The sequence below is a fragment of the Diuraphis noxia genome, unplaced genomic scaffold, assembly GCF_037042655.1.
Source record: "Diuraphis noxia isolate RWA-SAM2 unplaced genomic scaffold, SU_Dnox_SAM2 contig0005, whole genome shotgun sequence".
Lineage (NCBI taxonomy): Eukaryota > Metazoa > Arthropoda > Insecta > Hemiptera > Aphididae > Diuraphis > Diuraphis noxia.
In genome coordinates this window covers 48,298,486-48,318,103 of record NW_028301715.1, presented here as the reverse complement: position 1 = coordinate 48,318,103, position 19,618 = coordinate 48,298,486, and the positions used below count along the sequence as shown (strand labels likewise).

Genomic DNA, 19,618 nt, shown 5'->3' with positions numbered 1-19,618 from the left:
ATATCTTCGTATAAACCGCCATTCTTTAGTAATACGGATCCTAAGTACTTGAAACTATCAACTTTGTCACTACCTCGCCCACCATATTCACTACATGCCTATTCTGATTTACTCTTTGGACTCTATCTCCAAGATTAAACCTACACTGTTTGGTAAACGGAAAAAAAGTTTCCAAAATTAATATTTGATTTAAATCCAGTCTTTTATCATATAGGTATATTTATAATTTATATAAATAGTTACATTATAGCCCATGGGTTACATACATGTTTTGTTGAAGATAATTAACATAGGAACAAAATAATATAATATCTTATACATCTATAGGTAATGTTATTTAAAAAATATAAAAATGTATTTATTTAGATATAATGTCCTATCGTAAAATAATTAAAAATTTAATATAAATAAATGCATTTTTATATTTTTTAAATAACATTAGACCACATATTTTAGATTGAAATATATTACATTATGAATTATACTATTATTATATTATTTTCAATAAATTTAACATGTACCTATATTTGTTTTATATTTATACGACATATTTTACATATCTTTTATATCTGAATAAATACATTTTTATATTTTTTAAATAATATTTTTATAGATGTTTAAGATGTCATATTATTAATTATTATATTATTTTGTACCTATTTATATAAATTATAAATATACCTATAATATGATAAAAGACTGAATTTAAATCAAATATTAATTTGGAGACTTTTTTTTCCAGGGAATTTTTGTTCCTAATATCACACTGTTTTACTTCAACTAATTTTTAACACTACTCTCAAGTGCTTCCCTCCATTCTTCCTGTCTATAGTTCAACTCCTCCACTCTCTCCAACCAACACTACATCATCCGCAAACAACATGCACCACGGTACCTCACCTTGTATACATTGAAATATACGCTGTATGACCTAAACAAAATTTAAAACAAGTGCTATAATACGCAATTAGCTGAAAAATAGTGAAATTGAACATTCATTCTGTTCGGTTTTTAAAAAGTATGACAGAATATTTTGGACAAAATTATATAAATACCTACGAGCTGTACAACTAGCCGTAGTGTATATTATATGATTTACTTTGATTGTTTGTATTTTGAATTTTGAATATAAATAGTATTTAATTATTTCAACAGTAGATTCACCTTGCGATATGAAGTATGCATAATTCAAATCGCATTTGAAGAATATCTTATACCGACCAGTACTTCAGTAGTGTTAGAACTATTACTTTTTTGTATCATCCTCAGTCAATAAATTAATGAATTTATAAAAAACAACTTTCAAACTTTTAGAATAGAAAAATGAACTAAGAGTATAATACTTTCAGTCTATAGTTTATTACATAAGCTCTTAGTTAATCATTTGAATTTGGATTTGTGCATTTAATGGCTTTCTAACAGAAGATTATTTAATAACAACTGTTGATAACAATACCACAGTTATTATTATTATATAGCAAATATAAATTATAATTTTTGAACAAATAAAATAAAAATATTATTACCATAAGTTAAAAATTAATTGGCTTTATATTTTCATGTTTATTCAGTAAATTGACAAATATCTAAGAATTAAAAAGATCTTAAATTTTGTTGAATGCAGCAATGTCCACAGATTGAACAAAATCTTCAAATTCTTGAATGGTCTCGGTAAGAGCGTCGACAGATACTTTATCATCTTCTACAACACACATAATTTGGAGTTTCTTGATACCAAAAGCAATCTCAACTAATTTGGCTAAAATATAAAAATATTAACAATATTATAACAATTATAAATTTCAGAAAATATGTGCTATAATATACTTACAAGCTCCCCATACTAAACCATCCATGTTGATGGTTCGGACTTGTTTTTCTAATTCTTTCATATCGGTTTCATCATCCCACGGTTTCACATCAAGTACAATGCTACTTTTGGCGATGATTACTTTTTTATTGGCTTTCTTTTCAGTATAAGCCTTTACCCTTTCTTGTTTGATACGTTCTTTTTCTTCATCCTAGAAAATACATTATCAACAAAAATTAAATACCAAATACTAATTATATCATTATTATAAACTTATTCCTAAGGAAAATAATTATCATTAAAATTCAAGGCAAACTATGGAATGGTACTAAAATTTAATTGAACGAGAGGCATACAAGAGATATGTGCATTGTAAGACTATTATTTTAAAAATTAGGGCTGTATCAGACCTACACAATAAAACGATAAATTAATGCGCATTTAAATCAAAATGTTAGTAATGAAATAGGTAAATAAATATTAGAATATATATTTATGTAATAAAAAAAAAATGCAAAACATACATCTTCATCGTCAGAACCGAAAAGATCTACATCATCATCATCATCATCTGCAGGTTTTGGTGCACTTGCCGGAGCCGCTGAAAAGTCAGATTTCTTTTTTGGGAACTGAGTGCGCTCTTTGTCGGTAAACGACTTGATGTGATTGTACCACCTGAGCAAATTAGGCGTGTTGGCCTGGGGCGCTTTAACTGCATTATAAGTGTCAACGTCAGCCGTAGATGGTTCGTATCTGAAACGTGTATACCCGAAAATAATATAAGTACACTTAAGTAGGTACACCGGGTAAGTACGTATGGTTTTTAGGTTAGCCGCTTACCCAACGATGTAACTTTTCTTGCTTAAGTATTTTTCGAGGAATTCCACGCCTGGCGCAGTTTGAAAATCTATGACAGCCATAGTGTGTTTGATGTTTTTCCTAACGTGCTACGTCTGTCCGAAGTATTTATTATTTCGGAATTTACGAGTTTTTTTGAAAATCAGAACTCAACACGTTACAAGTTTCAAGTAGGAAAAGAAAGAAAAGATTATCGCAAAATACCAAGTCGCCAACGTTAGCCATTGATAAGGAATAAAAGATGGAGTATCACATTTTGTTCCAAAAACCCATTTTTCTAAGAGACATTTGTTCTAAAATAATAAAATATAATTGAGCCTATGAATTTGGCCACGACAAATTTATATTGCGGAGTGCGGACCGCCTAGTGTTAGTATTAGCAATATTAGCATAGATTAAAACATTTTATATTTTTATGTTATTATAAAAAATATTGGCATATATTTTATTTTAAATTAAATTATCCAGTAAAATATATTATATAATATATATATACGTCTATTATGTTAGTATGTTACGGTAAAAGTACGAATACCGGTAAATCCTAGGTTTCCCTCCATTGACATATTAATAATATTTATTAATATGTCTATGTTTCGCTCGCCGATTATTGTTGGTAAATGTCCGAAATTCGGACAGGTATAATAATTATGATAATAAAGATAAAAGCCGATCGCAGTTTAGTTGTCATAATATATTACAATAATATAAATGTGATTATGGGTGTATTTAATATAATATTAGTCATTGATGTTAGTATAGCTACTTAAATAATAATAATAATAATAATTAATAACTTTGGTAAAATGTTTTGACTTTTGCTAACACTGAATGTTTATCTTAAGATTTACCAAATCTCGTTTGTAAAAGTCCGAATTTCGGACATTTACCAACAGTAGTCGCCGCAGTCGGCGAAAACTAGGATTTACCGGTAAATCCGAGGTTTTACCCATGACAAAATATTTTGTCATGGTTTAACCGATATTCGTACTTTAACCGTAACATAATATAAAGTGTGATTTCTTTTAAAGGTAACTCTAAATAATTCTGTCCAGTGACATCGGATTAAGAGGCAGTCTCACCCACGTGTGTTGTCTCCGTCTTATTTTAAGTGTGCATAACAGCCATAACATAGTAAATGTTACGCACGTCTTACGCTCGGCAGATCACGTTTAACTCCGTTATTTTAAGAATGAGAGAGAATCGACCTCTTATAAAATTTAAAGATAAGATTGTTATTTAGACAACCTCATGGGCTTTTTATAATATTTTAATTTTGAAGCGACTTATAAGTATTCTAAATTTGTAATTTTTTTGTTCTTATTAAAATACTTATAACTCGCTTCAAAATTAAAATATTATAAAGTTATAATATTATAATATACATTGACCTATTATAAAGTTATTATTGTAGGCACCAAACAAATTAACTATACTCATCTAAAGTTGATAAAAATAACAAATCGAGTTGTAGGTAACATCCTACATCTATATTTCTTTCCAAATTATGTTTCTGTGTTTAATATTTATTAAAGTTTAGAAAGGTAGTTTGTTTTTTAATTAATCAAAACAAAAACTTAATTGTAATGTTATTGAATTTTGTGTAGTAAAATCTAAACATTGTGTTTTTTAATAAGCTCGTTTAAAACACAAATCTGTTTGAATTTGATGTAATATATTATTTTATAAGATAATTTTGTTAAAAATCGATTTTTATGCGTTATGCCAACATTTGTATAGTACCATAAAAAGGAAAAACATTTTTTTATTTGTATATAATAAAACCATTGGGATTTATTGTAAAAATACAAGTAATTTGTATTTTAACCAGGAAAACAAATGCTTTTTAAATTGTTTTATTTTTTGCTTTTGATCATTTAAAGCTATAAACATTTTGTGTTTTTTTCATTAAATCAATAGATTATGTATTTATGTAGTTTCAATTAAGATTATCTACATTTTCATTAGTTTATTACTTTCATACTTATTTTGTAAAATACACAATCATTTTAAAAGGTTATTCGTTAACCATTAATAAGTTTTATTTTTATTTTTGGATAAAAGACTATTAAAATATTTTATAAGACTTTTAATGTGAACAATAAAAAAAATAAATACTATTATAACATAAAATGTATATAAAATATTAATAAAACATTAATTTATTGATACAAAATAAAAGTGTAAAATTCAATGCTTACATAAAAATGTGTTTTTAAGTGAACTCTCAATAATCTGTAAATAGCATTTATAATTATATAATATATATTTTAGCGCATCTTTTGTTGCAGGAGTACCTATATGTCTGACCAAACTCTAATATAGTAAAACCTCGGTAATCCGACAAATGTCAGACCAAGGTGCTGCCGGATTAGGGGGGGTTCACTTAAAAACGCATTTGAAGAATGTATTGTATTCACTATTCAACTCCACCTTTAAATGTTCAAGATCTCAAAAATGCTTAGTAGAACTTAAAAAGGAACAGATATTAACAGCTAGTAGCTACTCAAAGAAAGCATGCATGTGATGCAATAATGCAGACATTAGTTAATCATTTAAATTTAATTTTGAGGAATTAATTGAACTCAATTAGACGTAATAAATGTTAGTTAACTTACTAAGAAAAGATTAAACTAATTAACACAATTTTTATAATTTTAATAATTTCTATTATTTATTTTGATAAACAAATTTCCAATAACTATCTAATAAATTGTTCAAAATTTAGCCCATCATTCTCAATGCATGATTGACATCGACAAATCACTTCTCTTTGAGTAGCTACTAGCTGTTAATATCTGTTCCTTTTTAAGTTCTACTAAGCATTTTTGAGATCTTGAACATTTAAAGGTGGAGTTGAATAGTGAATACAATACATTCTTCAAATGCGTTTTTAAGTGAACCCCCCCTAATCCGGCAGCACCTTGGTCTGACATTTGTCGGATTACCGAGGTTTTACTATATTAGAGTTTGGTCAGACATATAGGTACTCCTGCAACAAAAGATGCGCTAAAATATATATTATATAATTATAAATGCTATTTACAGATTATTGAGAGTTCACTTAAAAACACATTTTTATGTAAGCATTGAATTTTACACTTTTATTTTGTATCAATAAATTAATGTTTTATTAATATTTTATATACATTTTATGTTATAATAGTATTTATTTTTTTTATTGTTCACATTAAAAGTCTTATAAAATATTTTAATAGTCTTTTATCCAAAATCAAACATTCTTTTAAATAACAGTTTTGGTTTTATCCAAAATACAAATAATTTGTACTTTTGTATATTATAACGGAATAAAAAGGTAGACCTTGGAATTTATAAAAAAAAGATAATTGTTTAATAAAGTGTTGATTTGTGTTTTTTATACTGGTCTGTAAATATGTTTAGCGCATCTTTTGTGGCAGGAGTATATGAATGTCCAACCTCAAATAATAAATTTGGTACATGTCCTGCATAACCAGCCATAAATTTTTTGTGATGATTTCCGTTCTCCAAAAAATAAGTCGTATCGGTAGGTGGAATCGGCACGGTTGGTGTGTACTTTTCCTTAAATAATTGTTCTGCTTCAAAGTCCTATAAAATATTTTAATAGTCTTTTATCCAAAAATAAAAATAAAACTTATTAATGGTTAACGAATAACCATTTAAAATGATTGTGTATTTTACAAAATAAGTATGAAAGTAATAAACTAATGAAAATTTAGATAATCTTAATTGAAACTACATAAATACATAATCTATTGATTTAATGAAAAAAACACAAAATGTTTATAGCTTTAAATGATCAAAAGCAAAAAATAAAACAATTTAAAAAGCATTTGTTTTCCTGGTTAAAATACAAATTACTTGTATTTTTACAATAAATCCCAATGGTTTTATTATATACAAATAAAAAAATGTTTTTCCTTTTTATGGTACTATACAAATGTTGGCATAACGCATAAAAATCGATTTTTAACAAAATTATCTTATAAAATAATATATTACATCAAATTCAAACAGATTTGTTTTTTAAACGAGCTTATTAAAAAACACAATGTTTAGATTTTACTACACAAAATTCAATAACATTACAATTAAGTTTTTGTTTTGATTAATTAAAAAACAAACTACCTTTCTAAACTTTAATAAATATTAAACACAGAAACATAATTTGGAAAGAAATATAGATGTAGGATGTCGAACAGCATGGTCAGATATCAGAATTCGGAGTTAAGGTATATAATATCATTCATAGATACCTAATTTTCGAATTCATCGTGTAAAAATAGGACACACGCATATATTTTAACAAGTTATATTAAAAAGTGATAATATTGTCATTAAAAAAATTATTAATGAGTTAGAAAAACCATTTTTCTATACAACTCCAGTACCTACCTTATTGTAGCTATACTATTGATTATCTATTTCCGAGAAATGTCTCAAATTTAAGAGCTACACGATGACCTACGACCTAAAGATTTTAGCACAACATTATAATTTGGATTCAGAACTACTAAAATCAGAACTTAAATAGTACCAAACACAATAAATATGTATCAGCAAGAAAATAAAATTGTGTTGTAAAAAATATAAATATACTCTTGGCTATAATTAAGGCCACCCTAATTGTGTAATCCTAGATACGTGCCTGTATAATACATATGTGTATATAATATATATATATATATATATATTATAATATTATATCAAATAACATTTTTAACAGGCTTTACCTTTTCGATAGGATTTGTATTTTTATTAACGTCAGACACATTATCAATATTTTTCTTATCCGATTTCATAGAACGTCCTTTTTTTTCTTCACATTGTGGACATGAACACGAATTTTGTATTTTCATAAAATTATTAATTCCTTGAGTTGCATCTGAAGTATACCTAACCAACAATAGACATGTTAAATACCAAGTGTAGGTACCGAATCATTTTTATTAAAAAAAAAAAAAATGTATAACAATTATTAGGACTTGTTTTAATAAATCTAGGAATGTTAATATATTAGGAAACATTAATTTATATTTTTTTTAAATAGATATGTATACTTTTTCCCACATAGGTAGATGTATTGTGGCACATATCCCGCATAACCTGGTATGATATCTGTAGTATATTTGCAATTTAAATTGTCTGCACATCGCTTATTTAAGGAGTCTGCTTCTTCAACAGTACAAGTCCTATCGTCGTGTAGGCTGTTAATGTCACTGAGTACTGGTACACCAGACCGATTATTTGTCTTATATAATAGATTATGCGTTAATTTCCCATAACCCTGACCGCAGGCAGTTATGTAGCCCGGAACAAATCCAGTGTATCCGGTCAAATGGTGTGGTTGAGGTGGTAAAATATCTTGGAAATTCTTCATATCGGTTATGTCAAGTAATGAAAATTGTCAACTAAATACCAAATATATAAATTAATCAAAATATAATAATTAGGTAGGCATATGTTATTAAACCATGGCAACTCTAAATATTGTATGTCCTATAATTTTATACCAGAATCTAAGATATTATAAATTATGACGTAAATCACATGTTATGTCTGAAATTATGCAAAGAATTATTTGAATGAATACTGTACTATATAATGAAATATTATTTATTAAACTATATAACTATATTTTTATTTAAATAAATTATTATCTATACAATAAATAAGTGATGTCTGTCTGTTTGTTACCTAGAGACTCAACAACTACTGGACCATTTTCGATAAAAGTTACATTAATAGATTCTCTAAGGCTTGTAGTGCATTAGCTTCAACCCCTATAGGCATGTGTACTAGAACAAGATATAGAGTTGTATTAACACATGAATTACTTAATTGAGGTTCATGAAAAAAAAAAAAAAATATATATACATTTGTATTATTAGTTGCCAATTTGCCATTTATTGAGTAGACATACATTATATTATACATATCCATAGATATTATTAGTGGAAATATTATATATGCACTTTTTTATATGTATATAAATGTATAATTATAAAATAAACAAATCTTTGACATGGGCAATATTGAGTGGGACATTATATTGATAATTTTATGTACATGAATAAGTTTTTTTTTAAAGAAATATTTTTGTTGTATAGTATCATTGATTATAAATACTAGTATCAATGTATTATTAATACTATAGAACTTTTTTAAAGTACAGTGAAACATGACTTAACGGACACCTGTATATAACGGACACCTCTCTTAACGGACAAAATGACCAGGTCCCGGCCAAAAGATAGGCATTCTAATGTATTTCGACCTGTCTATAACGGACTCCTTCTATTACGGATACGGACACTAATATTTTACTCGACAATTTCATAACGGACAAAAATACATACATACTACGTTGATAAGAAACGCAATTAGGACATTAAGTGAAAACACGGATTACGACCAATTACATTATCCATATATACATAATCCATAATTATCCAACACGAGTTGGAAAAAAACAAACATCAATAGAATCATTTTTTAAGAAATAATTAATAAATTTATATGCAATGTGTCATTTACATGTAATATAAAAATAATAATTAAAATTAAATTTATAATATATGTGTATAATATATAATACATATTAATACAGATTATACCTAATACATATTATAAAATAAAAAACAATACAAATGTACGTACAAATTGTAATTTTTAAAACATTGAAACCTGTCAACAACAGACACCTGCCTATTACGGACAATTATTTTGGTCCCGCGACTGTCTGTTACATACAGGTTTCACTGTATTTTTAATTAATGGCAATAAATATAAACCTAGTTATTAAGTTATTAAAATTTGATATTAATAATACAATGATTAAAAACTGATATTTGCTAATATTTTATAATTATTATTAAGGATACAATATGAATTGTAACTATAGGCAATAATAATGTAAGAAAATATTCAGTTAATAAAATGTATAAAATGCTTACTTATTAATCTTAAAATTGTATTAAAGTTATTTATCCAAAAATAGGTTTTTTATTGTAGATTGGTAAATACTTAAAAGTATCAATTTAAAATTTTAACTAGATATATTTATTTAAAAACTGTTTTATATATTTTACATTTTCAATCCTTAGTTTAAAAAATAGTTTGCAAATCTTTATCATTAATTAACTTCAGATATTTTTAAAAATAAATCATGTCCGTGTATTTAAAATATTTTGAAGCTGCTTAGCTGATGATTATTCATAAAATATTCATAAATATTAATGAAACTTATGAGAGACCCTGTATTAGATATTTAAATTTAAAAGATAAGAGGAACATTTTTATCGATATTTATATTTATAGAAAAAAAAATTTTAAATGACAATAAATTGCTCAAAAAGAGCTAAAATATTTTAAAAATTATGTTGTGTATAGAAAATGTTAGTATAAACATGCGGTAAAAATATAAATTAATAAATGATGTATAAATTAATATTGATGGTTATTCGTTTTTGAATTACAAGAAAATAAGAAAATCATGTGAATGTATCAAACATAATACAAATTTGAAATGTCGACTAGTTAAACCAGATTCACTTTCTAACCAGATATTTATTGAATTTGAAAATTGAAGAAGTTTTTGAATGCTTGACATGCATAGGTGCAAAAAGAGGCCTATTATAGCACCCCCCCCCCCATTTTAAAATTAAAACCCTTAAATAATGTTTATGTTTATGTATCAAAAACTTCTTACCAAAAAAATAAATAAATAAATAAAATAAGAAAATGCATAGCTTAAGCACCCTTAGTTTTGTTTATTGAAGTTGCGTCTATATTGATATGTACAATAGTTACAAAAAAAATATCATACATCATTGTAAAATTAATAGTGTAACATTCATTGCTTAGCTCAGAATCTTAGAAATATGTTTAAAAAAAGCTCTGTGCGCTGTCTTTTATTTTATTATTACCAACTTTTAAATTTAATAACTATAGTACATTTGTTGTAGGTTATTAAAGTGTACCTAATTATTATTCAAGCTGTAGTTGTCTATAGATTTATATGTAAGTCTGTAACGTGGAATAGAAGTTTCTAAAATGTGGTCGGACGTTTTCAAGAATTAATAAACTAATTATTTAATATAGAAGTAGCTAATATATATTTACTTAGAATAAAGTTCTGATTAAATAAAATGTAGGTAACCTACCAGGGACGTTATTTAAATTGAGGTCAGGAAATTTCCAGAACATGGTTTTCGACGCCACTGCGTATTTGAATATGTTGTTAATATATTTTTTAAATATACATGTGAAGCATGTAATCCTGGCAATCCTGCTATCTTTACTTATGTTTTTACATTTTGAACATTGTAAATCCTGAATAAGTTCATCATGTATATTAATAAGTGATTACCGATCAATTTTAGATAAATATTGCATATAATTTCCAATACCTTGCTAAACATTACTTACAGAATATTGAACACTCAATTCATACACTGATAGTATTTATAGGTGTATTACCGCAACTTTTAATTGCAATAATTTCGCAATTAAAAAATAACTATTTTTATTGCTTTATAACTTTTGAGTCAATACAGATTTATCGTAGAACGGTATGAAGAGGTTTATGATACCTATATAAGGCTATAAAAAGGTAATAGCCATGACTAATATGGTTAATTTTTAATTAATACATTTATCTTATTGTTACGATAAAGTATTAGATATGTATTATAAATATAAATAATAATTATTAAATACATATAAAACATAGTATACAGAAATGTTTCATGTCCTCACGAATAATAAATATTTGAATTACAAAAATTGTTATACTTAATATAAATATCTAATTTAATTCAAATGATTATTGAAAAAATTCCTCTAGCTATAATAAAACTTATGAGGAACTTTGTATTATAATTTCAGACTTTTTGATTAAGTCTTAACAATTTAACAGCTAAAAAAATGAACATTTTAGATATCTACAGCTTAGTATTTCTAAATATTTTGAATTGGTGTAGAACATTATGATGATTTATAAGGAACAGTGGAATTTAACAAAAGAAAAAACTAAATTTAATGAAAAATATAGTTATTTTACGCAGGAATATTCAATTACCTCAAAATTTGCACTACAATTTTTTTTTATAAATCGTGAATAAAAACCATATGCAGAACTTTGTTTAGATTATCCAACTTTTGCCACGCCTATTAAAAACTTTATGAAAGCTACTATTACTATTAAATAATGTAGTATGTACGCAATTTTGAAGAAATTCAACTTTAAAACGGTCATAAAAAATTATGCTAACTGCTTCTAATTAGTAATTTGGCGAAATCTAAGCAAACGTTTTTGGTGGTAAACTGGAAACCACGATTTAAGATAATTATCTTAAATCATGGTGGTAACATATTTAGAATTATTATATCAACAGCAGGCTGCTGCATTCTAGCTTATTTAAGTTGGTGTTATTGGTGATAAAAGCATTGCCAACGTACCACGTCCTCATAACGAACATCTGGCAGACCAGTGTCATGACTCGCGGCGCATTACTTTTTACAAAGATCAATGATCTCGGAAGACTCATTGGCTCATTGCATTGTTATTTGTTTCACCAAACTAGTACTAGTGTGGAATTATGGAGCAACATTTAGCTACTTAATATTAAGGGTACTTATCTCACTGCTCAGAGAAATGATTTAAATAAATCAAAATTTGGTTTTTGCGTGCCCGTTTTATACATTTGTCCCGTTTTTTTTTAAAAATGATTTCACGCTTCCACTGTTAAAGTCCTCAAGATATTATATTCCTCTTTTTTTTTTTTAACATCAAATTTGGCGTTGATAAAGGTTTGATTCATTAATCGTAATAAATTAACATCAGAAATTTAAAATCCGCCCGTTTCCCATACTTTTCATTTCTTCTAAAAATATTCTGTGTGGTTGTTTGCCGTTTGGTACCATTTTCTTCCGAAAGACCAACTTTGCCTTGGACGAGTACAGAATTATGGTTTAGCATATTATGCTGATTTTCATGCTCAACAGTCCAATCGTACAGCTAGACTTATTCTTCATCCGTGCCTCAAGTTCAATTCTCCATTACACGTCGCCTCGAAGCTGACCAAAGATCCACTTTTTAACATTCAATGAATGGGTCTTGGTATGCTTCAAACCACCTTGAAAGAGTCTGCTTAAGAGTTCCATCTAACCCAATTCACAACCCTTCGTTATCCCCAGTCACATAACCTCTTACCGCCATAACTACCCTCCTCACAGCATGCTCAGAACACTTACTAGTTTACTACCTCTTGACTAGTCATATAGTACTAAACGCCATGAATTGTAAAAAAAAATAAACAAAAATATATATCCTAAAGAATACTGCGTATACATTTATAAATATTTTTGTCTTTTACACTCATATTTTTTCTACTGTTAAATGCAACATTTGTGATATGAATCCAAAAAGTTAAAATTAGAATCATACTGTACCTACTTCAAAATTAATAATTAGTGTGAATACTGTGAATTGAACTATTGTAAGGTACTTTTTTTTATATTAAACTCAACTCATCTTATCGTCTGTACATCAGTTAAAAATGCTGTATCATTGACGGTTGTATTATTAATTTGTTTTACTAAATTATTGTATCTTACTCGGTTACTAGTATGGCGTTGGTGTAAATTCCATGTTTACTGTGCCTTTCAAGAGGGCGCAACACCTATATTTGTTGTCTAGATCTTACAAACACGTAACATGTCAAATTAACCTCAGCAGTACACGTTTTACTCCGTTAGCTTCACAATTAGATTGAATAGACCTATGATGAAACTTGATGGTAAGAACATTATCTTGAGTTTTTGTTGCAAGTATTTATAATTTATATGATAATTCAGTTTTTAAGAGCATTTTTATTCGCGCATAACTCACTTAAAAACTGAATTATCGTAAAAATATTTCCAACAAACACCTGAGATAATGTTCTTACCATCAAGTATCATCAGAGGTTTATTCAATCTAATTGTTAAACTAAAGGAGTAAAACGTAAACTGCTGTGCGTAAATTTGCAATATGTTACGCGCGTTTGTAAGACAGAGACAACAAAAACGGGTGTTGCGCCCTCTTAATATAAACATAAATATTAATAAAAAGATGAAGACAAAGTAGCAGTTGAATAAAATCAATGAAAATATAGATTAAGCGTTACATATTTGTACATCTCAAAACTCAAAATAAGCAATCATAACAAGACACAATTAGAACATAAAATTGTTTCCATATTATAATAACACTTAAGAGAGGACACAAGACTGGAATCTGTTCTCCATCCTTTAAGTGCGTAACAGAATTTTTTTTTACAGATTACGTGTAGCTTCGTTAATTAAAAATTGGAGTGTATCGCCCTATTATGAAACATGATGATAAGCACATTATCTGTGCTTGTATGTGGGTATTCTACGATAGTTCAATTTTTTAGCAAATTTTAGGAATAAAATACAGCAAGAATTAAAAATGCTTATAACGTTATAACTCACTTAAAAACTGAATTATCGTAGAAAACTCTGATACAAGACAGGTAATGTTTTTACCAACAAAGTTACATGTGATCTGCTGAGCATATTACACTTACCACGTTACACACTCATAAGACTCAAACCATAAACACCAGTGTTACGTCCTCTTAATTATTAAATAGTAGTACAGTAGTATTATTATAATACTAAGCTTTAAAAAATCAATAATTACTTATACTTTGTGATGTTTGTCACGTAATAACTTAACAACTCACTTTTGGCCTTCAAATTTACTTCTGATATACAATTTAAAAAAATGTATAAAAGTGTATACATTTATCTAAATTTATATATATATATACACACACAAAATATAAGTATAATTGTTAATAAAATACCCAATTAAATTATTAATAAAATCTCAGTAACACTAGAATTAAATGTTATTTATGCTAATTATAAGACTATAAGAGTATAGAAATGGTAAATTTGAACATACAAAATTTATTAAAATATAAGTTGGCACATTACCTACTTTTATCACATACAAATGACACAATACTCGATAAAGTATGGGAAAACTTCTTTTCCATTTATTGACCGAGTAAACATAGTACAATAAGGAATACCGCCTTAATAATTTCTTGTAACATATGCATTGTGCATTACATTACTGCAAATTGAATACTGAGTTTTTCAAATTTCATAACAAACAACTTAACAAAATAGGATGTTTCAGTACAAAAAAAAAAAAAAAAATAATAATAATAATAATAGTTAATTGAAATAATTAATAATTCAATTGAATTAAATCAATTTTTAAAACCATTTAAAACTTATAGTTTAATTAATAAAACATAATTTTATTTGTTGTTTAGCATGTTAAAAGTATTAAAATATTCAATATTGTTTTAGCTAAATGTATTGTCGAAAAATTGTAGAAAATCAATTTTATATTAAACTGATTTATGTTTAAAATTTGAATAACAGACCCATTGTTTGTTAGTAGATGTACCATTTACAATTATCACAGCAATGGTAACAGTTTAGAATATCTGTGGTAAAATAAAAATGTTTAACATTTTAGGCTATTAAATTAACATACAAATTAAAATCAATGATGAGTACTAAAACCGAATGTTGAAATTGAAATTAAACCGCTTATTAAATTAAAAAAAAAAAAAAACGATAATTTTATCTAAGAGTTTAGTATGCAAATTTGATGGAGATTAATACAATATTGGTTACTTAAATTAACCAAGGTAGTTTAATTTGCATACAAACAAAATATCAAATTTGAAGTAAGTAGATTATTAACTATTAAAAAATGAGTTAAAAATATAATAAAATAAATAATAATGAAAAACTATATATATTATAATTATTTATGGGTAGGTAAAAAGGCAGTTATCAATCGCCACCAGCACATGAATATATTACACTTTTATCCCAAAAAAAAATAATATGCATTATTATTAAAGTTAACTACTAAATAAACACCATGTTATTTTAAATTTGTTCTCTATATTATGAGACACTTACACATTCAATATTGAACTTTTTGACAAAGTGATAAGTAAAAAAAAAAGAGTATGTATAGGCATTATAATTAAAATATTTTCCAAATCATACTAAAAAGTAATTTTCCATGAGGTGGCCAAATTTTTATTTTACCAAATGAGTTGGAGATTGAAAGTGTATTATTGATCTTTTTGAAGTTGTACAGGGCGAAAAAAAAAGAATGTTAATCTGATGACGGGCGGACAGGCAACATATCATAAAACAACCATCACATTGCATATTTGCGGGTCCATTCCCTGGCTAATTCGTTGTACTTTTCTCTGTCTGTTTTATATATCCTAGCAATCTCAGGAACAAGCGGATCATCTGGATTTGGATCACATAACAACGAGCAAATTGACAACAAAACTGGAATCAAATAATTTTAGTTAATTATGATATGGTAGTAATAATTATGGATTAATTTTTTTTACCTTTTGATATGGTCAATGCTGGTGACCATTGAGACCGTAGAATATCAAGACAAATGCTACCATTACTGTTAATGTTCGGATGATAAATTCTAGTAGTGAATGCAACCTAAGTATTAAATGGAAAAGTTAATAATAGTTAATATTTATGAATTAGATAATACACTTACCTTTGGAGGTTTGAATGGATAATCCGTAGGAAAATGGATAGTTAAGAAAAACACGCCACCTTGGTATGGACTATCCGGCTAAAAAAAAGTAATTTTAAATGTTAATGTGCAATTTAAACAGAAGATTGAACTAAAAAAATACTACAAAATTTTTAAACAAAACTACAACCGAAGATATATTATTTTTAGTGATAATAATAGAAAAAAAAATATTGTTAACTTACTGGTCCCATAATCGTTGCTTGCCAATGAAATACTAAAATCAAAAAGATACATTATTACAATATATTTTGAAACTAGTACCTATAGTTTCATAAATTTAAATCCCACTATTATTATGATTTTAAATCAATTAAATTTGTACTTGCATTCTAGAAAATAACATTTTCCCAACCTTAGTTATAACTTATCCAAATCTGACCATTACTATATTAGACATAATATAGAATTTAAACATAGTTTATTAAATAAACTAATGGTTTAAAATTAATGGATACTAAAAACAAAATTTGTTATGAAATAAACTAGTTAGGGTAAATTAAAAGTCCATACAATCTATCAAGAGCGACAATGGTGACTGATTTATACTATAATCTGGTAGTCTATTCGATATTCTTTTGAAAAATTTTTTTAAAAGTTTGATGATAAAATAAGAATGATATAACAAAATATTATTATATATAAACAAATAGAACACTAGAAAAAGCTTCAGTATAATCCCTATTAAGAGAAGCATGTAGTTTTTTTTAAATAATTTAGAAACAGAAGCATAAAAAATTAGACATAATAATGAATTCTAAAACTCTACAGACAGCCTAACATCACTTAACATAGCAAGTAGGAGATTTAAAATGAATACATCATGCATGAAGTGCAAAAACAAAAATCAGAAGACAGATAATAGTGGCAGTAAAAAGTCTATTATTTAAATTGTATACAATACATAAGTAGAATACAGTTTTTTTCATACACATATAAAATGATACATTTAATATGGCGTGCTAGACGGGAAAATTTTTAAATATTTTTTTCGAGGGATCTTCAAGTATCTGTTTTATGCAGTTTGGTTGGGGGTGAGGGTGGCTTGTTATTTAATTTAATAAAATTAATGCCATATTTCAATCAAAACTTTACTTACAATCATCTCCAACAGGTCCAGCGGAGCATTGTGCTGGTGGGTCTCTGCCTAAGTCTTGAAGTTCCTGAAAACAATTATACAACTGTTAATATTACTTCTAAAGTGGAAAGTAAGTAAAAAATTAATTATAATGAAAAAATATTGAGTTAAATATTGATGATAAATGAAAATATATATAAAAGTTAAAAGAATTTAAGAATAGTTACTAATAAAGATTATTAAAATGTTCCTTGAAATTATATTTGACATTTAGGTAAAATATTTAAGCAATACTTATTTCAGTTAGTAAACATAAGTAAGGTAATAATAACAGACATAATAGAAAGAAAGAAAGAAAGAAAGAAAGAAAGAAAGAAAGAAAGAAAGAAAGAAAGAATAGAAATAATAAAATTAATCTTTTTTAACATTTAAAACTGAATGATGTTTAAATCTATTTTAATATAATGAACAATAACAGTTAGTGTTGATCATTTATTTTCATGACATTAAGATATTGTTAATCAATAGCACTTAATTGTAAAATCAATAATGAAATGAATGTTACATAAGTTTGTATGTCTAATTAAATAAAATTGTAAAAGTGTACATCATGTATAAATTAAAATGGTATTATAGCATACTCATGTCTCTAAAATTAGGTATCTTATGAATTAAGAGAAAAACATTTTATTCGACATATCAATATAAAACATACTAATGTAACTTACTTTTATAGGCATATAGAAAATATTGGAATTAAAAAACTACAAACTAATTCAAGAGAATAAAATTATAAGCCAATCGGTCTTACAACCTTATTAGGTAATTTTAGTACTAAAGCTTCACAGTTCAGAGATTATTAAAATATATATAATTTAAGCACAGGTAGGTTGTGTTTTCGTGTAGTTTCAGTATATTTGAGATAAAAAAATAAAAAATAGTTTGGTTATATAGGTTTATATCTAAGAATAGTTTTGACAAACACCTGGTAACCAATATAAGTAGTTCTATTACAAGAACTAAGAAATATTATACAAATGGATTTTTTTTCTTATATTAACCTAAAACAATATCAAACATAGATTATTAAGCTCAAAGGAATGAAGAACCCAAACATTTTATTAATTGGTTATTATTTAAACAAACAATGGTATATTAGCAATAGGTTATGTCACATAATGAATTGGATTGCGTTCTATTTTTTGCTTTGTTAAATATGATTATCAAACAATACAACTAATGTTCTACGCAATTCCAATGTTGAGTATGTATATATAACTAAATAAAGAGAGATGTTAGGAATGTATTACTACAACAGTTGATCGTCGATATCAGACCTTGAAATAAAAAAAAAACCTATTAATAATTAAGAAAATTATATTATAATAAGAAAATTAAACAGCGTTAGGCCGTGGATTAAGCAAAGTAGACTAGCATGTACTTCTGACATAGAGTCATCGGAAAAGTTAAGCCACCGCATCCAAGTGGTATCGTGCGACCAAACGAAGAGCCACCGATCATCCATCGGGGCGACCGACTGGCCGGACTTATTATTCGCGACCCGAGGTCCAGAGCAAGAACTTACAGCTGGGGAACGAGGCCGACGCCACCGCGTTCGTCTCGAGTGCGCATAATAATCTTTCGGAAACGACGGAAAAGGACACAGCGGCCATCGCCGTGCACACGCCGCCGCGACCGCAAACCACGCTGATCGGGGGTGGGGGGGGAAGGACAGAAAACGAACAAAATGTACGCAATGGGTGATGATGAATTAATGATACAAAGCGAACGCGCTCCGACCGCTCACCTTATTGATACGTTTCAACGCCATTTTACGACGATTCTGTGGTTGATGGTGGTGTCGTTGTCGATGCTCTTGTCGTCGTGTTTAGGAGTGTGCGTCGACGACCGCGAACCGTGCGTGTCTCGTGTACGGGTAACGCGTTACGCCCGAACCGCCGTGTGCCGTGAAGACGCGTACGCGCGAGACAACCGACGACCGTAATAATATTAATTTCGCGTGTATATTTACCGCCGCCGCCGTCGTCGTCGATTGTAGTGTAGAGCTGGTGAGATTCGGTTCCACCAGCAGCGACGCGCACACGAATTGTTCTACGCGTGTGTGTCGTGTGTGACGTGTGTGTGAGTGTGTGCGTCAGTGTGTCCGCTCAAATGTTCGCAGCCGCCGTAATTG

General features: G+C 27.4%; 3 protein-coding genes across 6 annotated transcripts; all 3 read right to left on the bottom strand.

Moving 5' to 3' along the window:
• Positions 1-1,532: 1,532 nt before the first annotated feature.
• eEF1beta (elongation factor 1-beta) lies at positions 1,533-2,839 on the bottom strand. The gene is made up of 4 exons (XM_015513596.2): positions 2,651-2,839; positions 2,335-2,563; positions 1,832-2,021; positions 1,533-1,759 (listed from the first exon to the last, which is right to left on the bottom strand). The coding sequence occupies exons 1-4, from the start codon at positions 2,728-2,730 to the stop codon at positions 1,605-1,607; spliced, it is 654 nt and encodes a 217-aa protein (XP_015369082.2). The 5' UTR covers positions 2,731-2,839; the 3' UTR covers positions 1,533-1,604.
• LOC107165384 (ciliary microtubule inner protein 2B) lies at positions 2,672-15,413 on the bottom strand. 4 transcript variants are annotated; one of them, XM_089229726.1, is made up of 5 exons: positions 11,751-15,413; positions 8,366-8,466; positions 7,729-8,079; positions 7,402-7,564; positions 5,826-6,256 (listed from the first exon to the last, which is right to left on the bottom strand). In XM_089229726.1, exons 3-5 carry the CDS (start codon positions 8,046-8,048, stop codon positions 6,020-6,022), a joined length of 720 nt encoding a protein of 239 aa, XP_089085852.1. In that variant the 5' UTR covers positions 8,049-8,079; positions 8,366-8,466; positions 11,751-15,413; the 3' UTR covers positions 5,826-6,019. The 4 variants fall into 4 exon arrangements, with proteins under 4 accessions (XP_089085854.1, XP_089085852.1, XP_089085853.1 ...); XM_089229728.1 differs by lacking the exons at positions 5,826-6,256; positions 8,366-8,466 and adding an exon at positions 2,672-2,961; XM_089229727.1 differs by lacking the exons at positions 8,366-8,466; positions 11,751-15,413 and adding an exon at positions 10,834-11,494.
• Positions 15,414-15,650: 237 nt separating this feature from the next.
• eff (ubiquitin-conjugating enzyme E2 eff) lies at positions 15,651-19,538 on the bottom strand. Its single transcript, XM_015513621.2, has 6 exons — positions 19,232-19,538; positions 17,446-17,509; positions 16,532-16,563; positions 16,308-16,385; positions 16,141-16,246; positions 15,651-16,075 (listed from the first exon to the last, which is right to left on the bottom strand). The coding sequence occupies exons 1-6, from the start codon at positions 19,253-19,255 to the stop codon at positions 15,936-15,938; spliced, it is 444 nt and encodes a 147-aa protein (XP_015369107.1). The 5' UTR covers positions 19,256-19,538; the 3' UTR covers positions 15,651-15,935.
• Between the last annotated feature and the right edge of the window lie 80 nt (positions 19,539-19,618).

Coding starts and splice junctions, on each gene's coding strand:
- eEF1beta (XM_015513596.2), bottom strand. CDS start 2,730: ATGGCTGTCATAGATTTTCAAACTGCGCCAGGCGTGGAATTCCTCGAA. Junction 2,564..2,650: donor AAGAAAAGTTACATCGTTGG/GTAAGCGGCTAA, acceptor TACACGTTTCAG/ATACGAACCATCTACGGCTG. Junction 2,022..2,334: donor TCGGTTCTGACGATGAAGAT/GTATGTTTTGCA, acceptor TGTATTTTCTAG/GATGAAGAAAAAGAACGTAT.
- LOC107165384 (XM_089229726.1), bottom strand. CDS start 8,048: ATGAAGAATTTCCAAGATATTTTACCACCTCAACCACACCATTTGACC. Junction 7,565..7,728: donor ATCTACCTATGTGGGAAAAA/GTATACATATCT, acceptor ATTGTTGGTTAG/GTATACTTCAGATGCAACTC. Junction 6,257..7,401: donor ATACAAATCCTATCGAAAAG/GTAAAGCCTGTT, acceptor AATATTTTATAG/GACTTTGAAGCAGAACAATT.
- eff (XM_015513621.2), bottom strand. CDS start 19,255: ATGGCGTTGAAACGTATCAATAAG. Junction 16,564..17,445: donor TGGACCTGTTGGAGATGATT/GTAAGTAAAGTT, acceptor TTTTGATTTTAG/TATTTCATTGGCAAGCAACG. Junction 16,247..16,307: donor ATCCATTCAAACCTCCAAAG/GTAAGTGTATTA, acceptor TTTAATACTTAG/GTTGCATTCACTACTAGAAT.